This window comes from Ahaetulla prasina, chromosome 1 (assembly GCF_028640845.1).
Source record: "Ahaetulla prasina isolate Xishuangbanna chromosome 1, ASM2864084v1, whole genome shotgun sequence".
NCBI classification, from domain to species: Eukaryota; Metazoa; Chordata; class Lepidosauria; order Squamata; family Colubridae; genus Ahaetulla; species Ahaetulla prasina.
This window is the reverse complement of record NC_080539.1, coordinates 10,719,614-10,734,909: the sequence shown is the minus strand read 5'-3', so window position 1 is coordinate 10,734,909 and position 15,296 is coordinate 10,719,614. Positions and strand designations below refer to the sequence as shown.

General features: G+C 43.6%; 1 protein-coding gene across 1 annotated transcript in view; it reads right to left on the bottom strand.

Annotated features, from left to right (window-relative positions):
• Positions 1 to 15,296, bottom strand: part of AATF (apoptosis antagonizing transcription factor) — a 134,290-nt gene that overhangs the window by 34,318 nt on the left and 84,676 nt on the right. Inside the window, exon 9 of the mRNA XM_058164164.1 lies at positions 9,018 to 9,085. Within this exon, the coding sequence (XP_058020147.1) occupies positions 9,018 to 9,085 (68 nt within the window). The remainder of the gene's footprint in view (positions 1 to 9,017; positions 9,086 to 15,296) is intronic.

Here is a 15,296-nt window from a genome sequence, read left to right as displayed (position 1 = left end):
CTTTTTCTGAGCTTTGAACTTTCTGGGGCACAGGAAGAGTATCCTGATTGGTTGTCAAACTCCCAGGTGGTCTAGGGGTCTTAGCTAACATTGTAGGTTGTCCCTCAAGCTTGCCTGAGCCTTGCCATGTGGTGAGTTTCTGTTCTATTGTGTTGCAAATGATGGGGGGATTGAGTGAGCTTGGTTGAGGCTTTAATGGCCCATTGACAAAGGTGGGGGGGAGTCAGGAAGCTGCTTTGTCTTTAAAACATGTTTCTCCATTTCTCATCCAGGGAAATATATTCTGCCTTTTAAGTATTTTCTAAAATATTTCATTCTTCTAGGAGGGGGGTGGGTGCTAAATTCCTACAGTGGTACAGGTAGTCCTCGATTTAGGACCGCTTCAAATTTTATGACGGATCTCCAGATTGGGGATACTTAACAATCCAGTTCCAAAATTCTGACAGTCACTTCACCCACCCCCATGGTCATGTGACTGCAGGTGGGTTGCTTGGCAACGAACGTGCGTTTGCGGCAGTGGTGAAATGTAAAATTTGTTACTACCAGTTCTGTGGGCGTGGCTTGGTGGGGGGGTAATGTGACTGGGTGGGCGTGGCCAACTTTTTTTTTAAAGCATTTTTTCTACAACCTTTTCGGCCAAAGAGATTGTAAAAAAATGCTTTTAAAAGGTTCTGACGATCCCAGCTGAGCCGCGCGATCGTCAGAGGCTTTTATTTTTTACTTTTAAAAGCATTTTTTCGGCTGAAGAAAAAATGCTTTTAAAAGTAAAAAAAAAAAAAACCTCTGATGATCGTGGGGCTCAGCTGGGCAAAGGGGGGGAGGGAGGCAGGGATTTTTGCTACCAGTTCTCCGAACTACCCGCTGCCATTGCTATCGGATTGGGCAATCTGGTCTGAACCGGGAGCATTTCACCCCTGGTTTGCGGCCATTTTCAGCGGCCCATGGTCACGTGACTATATTTGATGATGGTTTTGTTAAAAACTGGTGTTTATTTCTGGTTTTTCGGCAAAATGGCTGACGGTGAACAATGGTGCTCACTTTAGGACAGTGGCATTCATTTAACACGTCGTCAAAAAGATGGTAAAATTGGGTCAGACACATGGCTTTGCAACCGTTATGACTTGCAACCATAATGGGCAGGCTCCATTATGGTCGAAAGTCGAGGACTATCTGTGTTCCCTTCTCAGGACTGTGACATGGTGGGTTCAAGATCAGGGCTGTGGGAACTCAGCACCTGCAGCAACAGCCTCAGGTGGCTTGCCTTATGCCCACAATTCCAGGTAGTCCTCAACTTACGACCACAATTGATCCCGAGGTTTCTGTTGCTACATGAGACAATTGTTAAGTGAGTTTTCTTGCCACAGTTGTTAAATGAATCACGGCAGTTGTTAAGATAAGAACACAGTTGTTAAGTGAATCTGGCTTCCACACTGACTTTGTCAAAAGGTTGCAAAAGGAGATCACATGACCTGGAATACTGGAACTGTCATAAATATGAGTCAGCTGGCTGGACATGTTATAAAACAAGGAAATATTGGAGTAGGATTCATATTCTAATACAGAAGAGTCTTAAAGTGAATATTAAGATAAAACCAGAAACGCTTCTGTTGGGTTTAATGGAAAAAGACTTGGGGGAAATATTGGGAACTTTAATTTTATTTATGTTGATAGCAGCATGATTAATTTATGCACAAAAATGGAAGGACACTTCGATTCCCACAATGGACAAATCTCTGCTAAAGTTGGTAAAATTAGCAGAGATGGCTAAATCGACTGTTTTGATAAAACAATGTATGTATGTATGTATGTATGTATGTATGTATGTATGTATGTATGTAAGTAAGTAAGAAAGTAAGTAAGTAATTTTATTTCTACTTGGAAACCACTTCTGGACTTTGTGCTTGAGGAGGGGAAAAAATGAAACTTTGAAATGGCTAGTTTATACTATTATGTAAAAGTAAAAAATTGAGGTTTGATATTACAATTTTATTTTACTGCACCAACGGGTGTTGGAAGCCAACTCCCTTTCTTTCTTTCTTTCTTTTTTTTTTTTCATAAAAAGTTTTATTTTTACACTCATGTCAAACAACTCATTCAATGTACAGTTATATACATTTCTCTTCTTTTCTGCACTTTTCCCTTTCGTTTTCCCTCCCGTTTTTCCTACTACCTATTTGTTTTTGTATTTTATACCATAAACTAATAAAAAATAAATATTAAAAAAATAATAAATATGAATCAGTTGCCAAGCATCTGAATTTTGATCATGGAGATACTGTAAACGGCTGTTAGTGTGAAAAATGGCCAAAAGTCACTTTTATCACTGCCGTTGTAACTTCTGTCACTAAACAAACCGTTGTTAAGTTAAGGTTTTAAAGTTTCGGCCAACTGTATAATAAGTTTTTTAATTTTGTTCTTAACTTTTGTGTTTGTGTTTTTATTCTGGCTGTACACCGCCCTGAGTCCTTCGGGAGAAGGGCGGTATAGAAATCTAATAAATAATAATAATAATAATAATTAAAAAAAATGAAAAAACAAATGCAGTGCAATGGGGCAAATTCGCTATATTTCCAATTCTAAGAGGAAGAGGGGGGAAAAAATCCCCACAATATACATACACTTGCTTTTTTTTAAAAACGCGTGTTTAATTAAGGATATTTATTTAATAACAGCCGCTGGCTAATGCATAGGAAATGCGTTAAAGGAAACCCAAAATGAAATTAGGAAAAAAAAAAAGATTCAAAGGGCTGAAAAAGCAACTCACTGCTACAAAAAAAACAACCACCCAAAAAACACCCTACTAGATGCATTAAAAAAAAACGCAGGTGCGCTGGCAAAATGGTTTCATTCTTCTTAAAATATTACCTGAGTTTCAGCTGCTGGGTGTCAAATATATTTGGTGGTTTGGCTGGAATAGCTCGGGTAACTTTACTCAGCTATAATTTAATGGGACGGAGACCAAAAAAAACCCAACAACCCCACTGCACTTAAGCAGTTATTACACTCCACATTTATCTGACTTTACAATAAAATAGATTACAGCAATTAAGATTATATTAAGATTGCGGTAATTGGATTTTGAGATTTGCCTGCCTGATCTGGGACTCCCCAACAAGTAAATCAGATGAAAGCAATGCCATTTGGGGTCTTAAAATAAAAATGTTTGCAATTACAAGTCCTCTTTCTTCGCGGTTTTTACTCTTTGGCGCAACGCTGAAGGTAAAAAGAAACTTTTTAAAACCTCCGTCCTATTTTTGTCTCCTTGACCCAAATGTCAAAGTGATGTACCAGAATAAAAAAAAAGAGAGAGAGAGAGATTTGCAGGATAGCCAAAAAACCTGAGTTCTGGACAAATTATAAACACCATGTGCAAAGTGTTATTTTATCATTGAGCTGCAGGACACTCCGCTCCAGAAATAATTGTAAATGGTCAAACAGATGTGAACCTGCCCTAGTTCTTAAAAAAAAAAAATAATTGGAAGTTTTAAAGATATGGTATAGAGAAGGGGTGTCAAATACAAGGCCCGTGATGTGGTCAGATCTGCCCTGCAGGGCCGTCCTGGAAAAAAGTATGGGGCTGTCCTGGTCTACCCAATTCAAAGAGGAAACATCAGGCCAGCGTGGCTTAGGCCTAGTCTACCCAATGAGAAGAAACATGCTGTTCTGTCTCCTTCCCCACTTCAGACTCACGAGCTGGCCTTCAGCCAGTGGATTCACAGCTCTTATCAGTCCTGGCAGAGAAATCGCAGCTGCCTGCCAAAGTTCAAACAAATGACTCACGTAGCAAGACTTTCAGCTCTTTTTGAAACGGATCAGCTAAACTTTTGCTTCCCGTGGAGTGAGAGCAGTCCCAAAGCTCCTTTTAGCCTGTGGCCCCACCCTTCCTTTTGATGACGCCGCCTCTCTAATCTTCTGAAGCGCGGGTCAAGCCAAGCTTGATTATTATTATCAGCTGGGTCTGAAGGCGTAGCCCGGGGAAGGGAGAAATCAGGGGATGACGGCCTCATTACGTCCTCCGACTGGTCTGGTTCCTGGCTCCTGGAGCCGAACCAAAGGAATCGGTGCTCCCGAGGTAAGCCTTACCGGCCCTTCCCCCTCACTCTCTGTCACTTTTGGGCATGGGGCCAGGTTCAGGGGCTGGAGTCACAACACATGCCAGCAGTTTGGGGAGTGGTGTCAAGCTGGCCATGCCTAATCTATTGGCCATGCCCAACCAATCGGCCGTACCCGCCCAACCCCCCCCCCAAGTCAATCACAGCCCTGATGCGGTCCTCCATGAAATTGATTTTGATACCCCTGGTATAGGGTATCCTGCCTAAGCAGGGGGTTGGACTAGAAGACCTCCAAGATCCCTTCCAACTCCGTTATTCTAAATTCTACTTTAAGAAAAAAAAAATCATGCCAGCTGCAACATTTTACCCTCGGCCCTTTAAGTTGGCAAACATAATACAAGTAGTCTTCGACTTACAACCATTCATTCAGTGACCGAAGCTACAACAGCATTGAAAAAAGTGACTTAAGATCATTTTTCACACTTATGACCGTTGCAGCGTCCCCATGGTCACGTGGTCAAAATCCAGATGCTTGGCAACTGGCATGTACTTAAACAGCTGCAGTGTCCCGGGATCATGTGATTGCCATTTCTAACCTTCCCAGCCAGTTTCTGACCAACAAAGTCAATGGGGGAAAAAAGATTTGCTTAACCACCGCATGACTCACTTAACAGCTGCAGTGGTTTGCTCGACAACTGTGGCAAAAAGATCGTAAAATGGGTGAAAACTCACTTTAAAACTCACTCTGCTTAGCGATGGAAATTTTGGGCTCATTTGTGGTTGTAAGACAAAGACTGCCTGTAAAATTGTATTTTAAGCACATAGGCCCATGGGATTCTGCAAAGATTAAAACTGATCAGTTTCTGTTTTTCGTTGCAATTTTTACAGAGAGGCTCATGAACTTTACATAGCACCTGGTCTTCAGAAATTTTCAGGAAGAACAGATAAGTTTTACACTAAACCATTTTTTTAAGACGTGCCCGTAAGACACAAGGAGCATATTGAAACACTTGCCTTGTTGCAATGTAAATGCAGGAGGCACTGACTTCATCCAATTAATAAGATCCTTACTTTCCAATTTACATGTTGTGATTATGCCTTTAACTAAGTGGATTATGACATACTGGTAGTCCTCGCTTAACAAATACTTACTTGGGGATCATTTTAACTTACAAACGATGAACGAGTGGTTTTTAGGACCAATCCTTGAAATTCTGGTTGTTGCAGCGTCCCAATGGTCACGTGATTGCCGCTGGCAATTTTGGGGCCCAGTTCACATTCACAATGTTGCAGTGCCTTCCTGGACATGTGGGAAGCCTCATGGACTTCACTGCCTGCTTTTGACAAGCAGTCAATGGGAAAGCCAGCAGGAGGTCCCAAACGATGAACATGTGATGCTGCACTGAACTCACTTCACGGGATTCATTCAATGACCGCAACTGGAAGTGCTGCTGCTAAACTGTGCAGTCACGTGACATTATGCTTTCAACTGCGTCATTTAATGACAGAAATTCTGGTCCTGGTTGCTATTGTTAACCAAGGAACTACTTATATTTATATCTTTTCCTTATTTTTTGTGGCTTCTAATTGACTGTCCGATCCTTGCATGTAAATGAATAAATACACACATTCAAAATGCGATCGTTTGTTGTACTAACCCTTCTCCAGATTGTAGAAACTCAGAAGTTCAATGCAGGGATGAAGTGTAAAATTTGTTACTACTGATTCTGTGGGTGTGGCTTGGTGTGTGTGTGGTAATGTGACTGGGCGGGCGTGGCCATTTTTTTTTCTTTTAAAAGCATTTTTTCTTCTACAACCTCTTTGGCCGAAGAGCTTGTAGAAAACATGCTTTTAAGGGGTTCTGATGATCCCAGCTGAGTCGTGCGATCATCAGAGGCTTTTTTTTTTACCTTTAAAAGCTTTTTTGGGCAAAAAAAAAATCTGATGATACGCGCCTCAGCTGGGGTGGGGTGGGGGCAGGATTTTTGCTACTGGTTCTCCGAACCACCCGCTGCCACTGCTACCGGATCAAGTGATCCAGTCCAAACCAGGAGATCCGTTCCAAACCGGGAGCATTCTACCCCTGGTTCAATGTGTTGCCAGGATGTCTGGCTGAATATAAAGTCTTTTTCAATCTGAGTGGGCCTCTGGTGGCTCAGACTGCTAAGACAGCCTGTTATTAACACAGCTGCTTGCAATTACTGCAGGTTCAAGTCCCACCAGGCCCAAGGTTGACTCAGCCTTCCATCCTTTATAAGGTAGGTAAAACGAGGACCCAGATTGTTGGGGGCAATATGTTGACTTTGTATATAATATACAAATGGATGAAGACTATTGCTTAACATAGTGTAAGCCTCCCTGAGTCTTCGGAGAAGGGCGGGATATAAATGCAAATTAAAAAAAAGTGCATTTTCCCTGATTTGAGTAGGAATAGATCCACTTCATGAATCAATCCGTGTAGACGTATGACGTCTGTTTTTTTGGGTTTTTTGTTTTTTTTTAAGGATATAAACTCCCTGCCTTCAACTGAAAGATGGACTGCCTGACTTGTATTCTCTGTTCTCAATAAACTGCAGGATCTGTTTAGAAGTGATAGGGCCTTTGAGCTGATGAAGTTTGTGCTATGGGTGACCAGCTGTAGGGATGGATCTGCCCCAACAAGTTTCTTTGGCTCCCATCAAATACCGTCTTGAATTCTGCATCTTTTCACTCGCGTCGGGAAAAAAAAGGGAAAGTCTTGTCTTCCAAATTGTGAGCTCTAGTCTACCATCTGCTGCCGCCCGTTTTAAAAAAAGGTCTGGGATTTGTTTCTCTTCCTCTTCATTCTTCTCTGCCTCCTTCCCACATCGGTTCTGACGGGGGCTCATAATTAATATCGAAGGCAAGTTAGCGTAATAAATAGCAACAACATAAAATATAAAGACAAGCAAATTACCAAGAACGAAGTACGATTCAGTGAGGTGGGGTGGGTGGGAGAGGGTTTTATTCTTATTTATTTTTAGGTGGTTTTTTTTTTAATCCTGCCTTTATTATTTTTATGAATAACTCAAGGCAGTGAACATACCTAATGTTCCTTCCTACTTCTGTTTTCCCCACAACAACAACCCTGTGAGGTAAGTTGGGCTGAAAGAGTGTGACTGGCCCAAAGCCACCCAACTGGCTTTCATGCCTAAGGCAGGACTAGAACTCACCATCTTCAGATGATTGATCCAAAGTCATCAAGTCAGCGACCATGCCAAGTTGAAACTAGAACTCGTGGTCTCCTGGTGATTGGCCCAAAGTCACCCAACTGGCATTCACGCCTAAGGCGGGACTAGAACTCATGGTCTGGTGATTGGCCCAAAGTCACCCAGTTAGGTTTCATGCCTAAGGCAGGACTAGAACTCATTGTCTCCTGGTGATTGGCCCAAAGTCATACAACTGGCATTCATGCCTAAGGCGGGACTAGAACTCATGGTCTGACGATTGGCCCAAAGTCACCCAGTTAGCTTTCATGCCTAAGGCGGGACTAGAACTCATTGTCTCCTGGTGATTGGCCCAAAGTCATCCAACTGGCATTCATGCCTAAGGCGGGACTAGAACTCACTGTCTCCTGGTGATTGGCCCAAGGTCACTCAACTGGTTTTCTTGCCTAAAGTGGGACTAGAACTCATTGTCTCCTGGTGATTGGCCCAAAGTCATCCAACTGGCATTCATGCCTAAGGCGGGACTAGAACTCATTGTCTCCTGGTGATTGGCCCAAAGTCACCCAACTGGCTTTCATGCCTAAAGCAGGAATAGAGCTCAGTTTGCTGGTTTCTACCCTAGTGCCTTAAACATTAGACCGCACTGCTTTTAAAAGCAGAGCCTCCATGAAAAAAAATGGTCTGAAGGGGGAGGAGTTACTAAATTTGAGATATATTTGTCAACATTCAACCTAGATAGACGACGTATATTTAACATTGGTTTGATATATAGCTAGTCCTTGATTTACAACAGTTCATTTAGTGACCAAAGTTACAACGGCACTGAAAAAATGTGACTTATGACCGTTTTTCACAGTTATGACCTTTGAAGCATTCCCATGATCATGTGATCAAAATTCAGATCCTTAGCAACTGGTTCATACTTATGACGGCTGCAGTGTCTCAAGGTCACGTGATCCTTCTGCGACCTTCTGACAAGCAAAGTCAATGGGGAAGCCAGATTCACTTAACAACTGGGTTACTAACGTATCGACTGCAGTGATTCACTTAACAACTGTGGCAAGAAAAGTTGTAAAATTTTTATTTTATTTTATTTTTATTTTATTTGCATTTATATCCCGCCCTTCTCCGAAGACTCAGGGCGGCTTACACTATGTTAGCAATAGTCTTCATCCTATTTGTATATTTATATACAAAGTCAACTTATTGCCCCCAACAATCTGGGTCCTCATTTTACCTACCTTATAAAGGATGGAAGGCTGAGTCAACCTTGGGCCTGGTGGGACTTGAACCTGCAGTAATTGCAAGCAGCTGTTAATAACAGACTGTCTTACCAGTCTGAGCCACAGAGGCCCTATGGGGCAAAACTCTCTTAACCAATGTTTCACTGAACAACAGAAATCTTGGGCTCCACTGTGGTCATACAGACCTGTATGTTGTGCACATTTATTATTATTATTATTATTATTATTATTACAGTATACACAGCAAATGAGATAATTATGCTGGATTTCGTATTACAGATCACTAGTCGAACACTTCCCAAGCGTTTAGGACTGCATGATGTATTGGATAATAATAATAATAATAATAATAATAATAATAATAATAATAATAATAATAATAATAGTCTTGTTTGCAAACTTTGTATTTTTGTTTCTGTGGAGTTTTTTTAAACAACTTATCTTTGAAATAAATAAAATGAATTAGAAAAAAAAGCGAGCTATTAGTCGCAGAGCCTCTCTCTCTTGTTAAAGGCCTATGATATTGAAGCATTTACCTGCCCATCGCCACTTGGTCGTTTGGATCCAAGGAAGTGGTTTTGCGTTCAATAAGTTCCCGGAGCAGCTAGAAGCAAGAAAAAGGGAAAGGATGTTGAGAAAGAGCAGATCAAGACAAAGCTGGAAGCGTTTTGAACGTGCAGATAAGAATCATGGTGATGGGTTTGCAACACGACTTCTGAAGCTAGGAGCTACGCTTTCCAAGAGCTGTTCTCCTGATTTTTTCCTTCTACATCCTAGAGAGAATTATTCTGAGTTATAACTTCTTGGTTTAGAAAAACAACTAGCTTGTATTCATTCCATTGCTTGACTCTTAAATCTGTATTGTTACCTTCTAATGTAGCTAAATTAGGGGGATTTGGATCGCTGTCATATATTTACGACCTGGTTCCGAAGATCAGACAGCACCAGCGGTGGGCACATTAGGTTACTACCAGTTGTTTTTTTTTTATTTGCATTTATATCCCGCCCTTCTCCGGAGACTCAGGGCGGCTTACACTATGTTAGCAATAGTCTTCATTCTATTTGTATATTTATATACAAAGTCAACTTATTGCCCCCCCCAACAATCTGGGTCCTCATTTTACCTACCTTATAAAGGATGGAAGGCTGAGTCAATCTTGGGCCTGGTGGGATTAGAACCTGCAGTAATTGCAGGCAGCTGCTGTTAATAACAGACTGCATTAGCAGTCTGAGCCACAGAGGCCCCTACGCCTCAGACTGCACGCCCACTTCGTGCACACATGCACCCAGTTTGCCTTCCACACATGCACCGGGACTCAAAAATGTGCCTAAATAGGATGGCACAGAGCAGGCCTGCCCGCGATTTCCACTACCAGTTTGGGTGAACCGGTCCGAACCTCTGAACAGCACCCCCTCTCCGCACATAAACCAAACCATAGGAAATAATGGATTAATTTAACAAGTATTCACTTAACAACTGCCGCAAAAAAAAAAAAAGCTGACAAAATTGGGTTGGTCATTGGGGTGATCCCCCCTTTACAATCATGACTTGCAACTGCATTGTTCTTGATTATATTCTAAGCCAGGGTTTGTGAAACTCAGCCTGGAATTTCCTCAGCAGATTTGTCACCTTTCAAAAAGAGGAACAACTATCTTATTGGGTATCCTTCCAGAGAAAACTAGTAAAGAAAATATTTATTTGTTTTCGTAGGTTTTCACAGGTATAGGTATGTAGGTCTTGGCGTATTTGGGTCTTTTCCCGTGTAAGGTTGAGAGTATCTTGGCGACGTTTCGACGAGGTCTCACTTGTCATCTTTAGGCTGGTGCTTACGGCTTCGTGCTTGTGCGACCAAAGCGTGGTCGGAGCTGCTGTCTCTCTATAAATACTGGTGGGGAGTGTTGCTGTAAGTGGGGTGGTTGGCTGTGTGGTTGCATCTTGTTTGGTAGGTGGAGTGGGTGTTTGCAGATTAGCCGGCTGTTTCGTACAACACAAAAGACTAATGGGCACACAACTAGGACCATACCCACACAGGATGCTACAAAACAGCCGACTATTCTGCAAACACCCACTCCACCTACCAATCAAGCTGCAACCACACAGCCAACCAACCCACTTACAGCAACACTCCCCACCTCCCCACCAGTATTTATAGAGAGACGGCAGCTCCAACTACGTTTTGCTCGCACAAGCACGAAGCCGTAAGCACCAACCTGAAGATGACAAATGAGACCTCATCAAAACGTCACCAAAATACTCTCAACCTTACACGGGGAAAAACCCAAATACACCAAGACCAAAATATGTATTTGATTATACATGTAATAACAGCAGCACGAATTGTTTTTGCACAAAACTGGAAAACCAAGAAAATACCCCTGAAAGGAGAAGTTATTAAAATTTTTTTAGATCATGCAGAAATCAATAGATTAACTTTGATGATCAAAGAAAAGGAGGATTCAGAATATTTTAAGATATGGGATCAATTTTACCATTGGTTAGAAAACAGATATAGCTAAGAAATTGATAGTTATGTAAGAAAATGGTATAATTAGAACATTATACTTGTGGACAAATTGTAATAGATTAAATTGAAATGAAGAAAGAAGAAATAACATATAGATGGAGCCATGAAGAAAACACCGAGATGTCACACAGAAGAAATGACTGATGTACTAAATGTTTGTTTATAAAATAAAAAAAATTTATATATATAAAAAAAGAGTAACAACTAAAACAATGTAGTCTATTTAATTGAACAGACATTTTGCAAATAGCTCAGTAAGATACAAGTCTTCAAGGGTCTCCGACCTTGCCAACGTTAAGACTTGTGGAATTCAACTGCGGGGATTCCCCGGTCGCTAGAACCAACCTAGAACTAAGGAGAACATTTCCCGACAGTGAGAACAATTAACCAGCGGAACGACTTGTCTCCAGAAGTTGTGGGAGCTCCAACACCGGAGGCTTTTAAGAAGAAATTGGACAGATATTTGACCAAAATGGTATAGGATCTCCTGCTTGAGAAGGGGGTTAGACTAAAAGACCTCAAAGGTCCCTTCCAACTCCATCATTCTGTCATCTCCGGTAGCTTTCGGACATGGTCATGGATACTCTACACCAGTGATGGTTAACCTTTTTGGTGCTGAGTGTCCAAAACGCACGCGCGCAAATGCACGCGTATGTGCCCAAAATCCCAAAATGCAATGCGAGCGGCCACCCCACGCATGCGCATGCATCCCCATGCATGTGAATTCCCCTGGAGGCTTTCCAGGCCCAAAACGGGGTGGAGGGGGGCCTCGTGCTGTGCCCCCGTGCCCCGTTTTGGCTTCCAGGTTGGTGCAGGAGGCCTTCAAAGCCCAAAATGGGGTGCAGGGTGTGTGCGCATGCGCAACCCCCAAAATGTAATGCGAGCACCCCTGACGCATCCGTCCCGTCTCCCCGCACATGCACGGCAGAGACCTGAAGACCAGCTGGCCTGCGGGAGGTGCGCAGGCATACACGGTGGAGCTTGGCTGGGGTGACAGCTTGCGTGCCCGCAGAGAGAGCTCTGCGTGCCACCTGTGAAACACGTGCCATAGGCTTGCTGTCACAAGCTCTATACTGAGTTTATTCTTTATCCTGGAGGTTCTGTCAACAGCACGTCAGATATAAGAACCAGATTGCCTTCTTCATCCCCTGCCGAGGTACTGAACCAACATGGGATCTCCTACTCATAGAAGATGAGAAACGAACCTATACTGTGGAAATACCATACAAGCTTATCCAAGACAACCCGTGAAGCCCTAAAGGAGTTGTCACAAAGAAGAGGAAGTCAACCTATTTTCCAAAGAACCAGAAGGCAAATCAAGAAACAATGGACGGGAAGTAATCAAGGAGAGAAGCAACTGGGAATTAAGGAGAAATTTCCTGATCGTGGGAACAATTAACCAGTGGAACAACTTGCCTCTAGAAGTTGTGAATACTCCAGCACTGGAAGCTTTTAAGAGATTGGACAACCATTTGTCTAAAATGGTATAAAGTTTCCTGTCTGAGCAAGCGGTTGGACTAGAAGACCTCCAAGGTCCCTTCCAACTTTGTTATTCTGTTCTGTTCCAGAGATTCTAGGGAGATTTTCAATCATCCAGGTCATGTTTGTCTGAAAAGTGCTTTTTCAAGAGGCAACTGGACTCAGGAATTCTGGGAGCTGAAGTCCACAAGTCATAAAAGGGCCATGGTTCCCCACCCCTGATATAGGGTCTCCCTCTTGAGCAGGGGGTTGGACTAGAAGAGGTCCAAGGTCCCTTCCAACTCTTTATTATTCTGTATTCTGTCATCTCCAGTAGCTTTCAGCCCTGGTCATAGATACCCAGAAAGGAAGCTTAGGAACGAAAGGGAGGGGGGGTGGGAATCTTTGGTGTGACAGAAAGCAGGAGGGGGAAAAAAATGAGGAAAGCAGAATCCACTTGGGAATGCAACACAGAACGCCATTAGGAAGACTTATTGTACTACAGTTAATTTCAGGCGAATCAATGAGCGTTGCGGCATTCCCTTCATCATTTTATGATTAGTTTAATCCGCCCCGTCTATATCAGCTCAGGATCTCGGAAAGGTCAGGCAGAAAACACAGGGAGAAAGGTGGGCGAAGCATCCATCTCTGCCCTGGTGGGGTGAAATAAGTTAACACGCATTAAATTCCCGAGCGAGAGGATGAGGGGGGTGGAGGTGGGTGTCTTGGATTAGCAGAAGCAGATCGGTTGAGTCAGTGAATGAATGGGTAGGAGATAATAACTGCAGCTTGGCGTTGAACTGTGGGATCCAGGGTGTTCTTATGAGCTTGTGTTGTGACCCAGACCCAAGTAGGTAGTAATAAACTTAAGTCTGTGAAAAAACAAACTTTATTCGAACTGCTGGGAATTACTTCATTCCCAGCGTCATTCAACGCAAAGTAAAACAAATGCCTCCCAACACAAATTCCTCAGTTATCTCACAAACCTTAGTCCAATTAGGCAAACTGCCAAAGGCCCTTCCTGGCAAATGTCCAGAAGCCACAAAAACAAAGACATACATGAAGCAGAAGACGAAGCAGAAGATGCAGCTATGACGTTGTTTTCCGGCAAAACTGAAACACCAGTGCTGGTCTGTTGTTTTTTTTAATTTGTATTTATATCCTGCCCTTCTCCAAAGACTCAGGGCGGCTTATGCTATGTCAAGCAATAGTCTTCATCCATTTGTATATTATATACAAAGTCAACTTATTGCCCCCAACAATCTGGGTCCTCATTTTACCTACCTTATAAAGGATGGAAGGCTGAGTCAACCTTGGGCTGGTGGGACTTGAACCTGCAGTAATTGCAAGCAGCTGCTGTTAATAACAGACTGTCTTACCAGTCTGAGCCACCAGAGGCCCAGTTTTAAGCCTTATGGGAGGGGCCAATTATCTCTTGGCTCTACTCCCAAGTTTTCCTCTCTGCTTGAGCTGCTCTTGCCTTCTGGCAGCTCTTCTCATGCGTGCATTAGGAACTGCCTCACTACTATCAGTCTCTGGAGGCTCTGGAGTCCGTACCTTACTTCCTGATGGCCCTGGCCTCACCTCAGCCTCATTGCTGTCCGACTCCATTGCCAGCTCCGTAGGTTGCTGACGGACCAGAACAGCTTGGTTGTTTTCTTGCAGACGTTTCATGACCCAACTAGGTAACATCATCAGTGCTAAAAGGGAGTTGAGGTTTGTTCTCTGTTTATAGACCGATGCTTTGCCCTGTCAGTGTTGGTGATTGTCATGCACCCCCCTGTCGGAGTCTGAATCTGCGACGGAAGATGACCTGGAACAAGAACTGACAGGGAGTGAGAGGGCAGCTCCGCTGGTCTTGGAGGAAACTGGGGAAAGGCAGAGTCAGTCCAGGCATGGCTGTTAGGAATTAGCCAGGCCTGCAAGCAGGGAGGAGAGACAGAGCTCAGACGAGGAGTAAGAACCACCCCCTCCTGATGTAAGGGCTAGGAGAGTGCAGAGAAGGCGGGATCAGTGCAGGCAGAGAAGGCCACCTGCGAGGAGAGTGCCCCGCCCAGCTTCACCAGGAACACCTGGGGAATGAGACACCGGGAGGAGGGGCATTTGTCGGGAACAAACTCTTGGTTCCTGAAGTGTGGTGTGTCGACGTTTGAACTTGCCAAGAGGGACATTCCTTGTTGGCGTTCTGGACTGATTATCTGGATCTTCTGCTCCCTGAACTCCTTGCTTGGCTCTCGTTTTGCCAAACACATTGGGGATTTATTGCCGTGCAGCCTTGGTGCAGACAGCGCTGGGCTGGACTAGTTGCAGCCAGAGGCTGCTTGAGGTTTGTGCGGGGTTTGTTCTCACTCTGCTCTGGGACTTCGGGAATGTTTGGGGAGATTTGGAGAAATAAAGGGGCTGCTTGAACTGCCAGCTGTTTGTGTAATCTCTGTGCTGCGACCTGGGTTATCGCAGTGACAGTGTTCTTCATGGTTCCTTGGTTAGGCTGTTGTTGTTCTGATCCAGCTCCCCAAACCCGACAAATCCTCTGAAGTTAACTCAAAGAGTCCTTTATTAGGAGCGCCAGCAGCCCCGGCAAAAAAAGTTTCTCTCTCTCTCTGCAGGCTAACAAGGCCGTCCAGCTGGAAGATGAATAGTTGTCTTCCACATCTATTCATCTCTGCTCCCTGCCTTTTATCCCTAGAGCTAGGGTGGAGCTTCTCTAGCAGCGGTGACTCTTCCATCCCAAGGATCGGCCCACGGATTTCCACTGCTCTCCTCTCCTCTGGCTTCTGCACATCCGCCTGTCAGGCACTGGACCCAGCAGTTCCTCCTCTTCCTCATCAACCA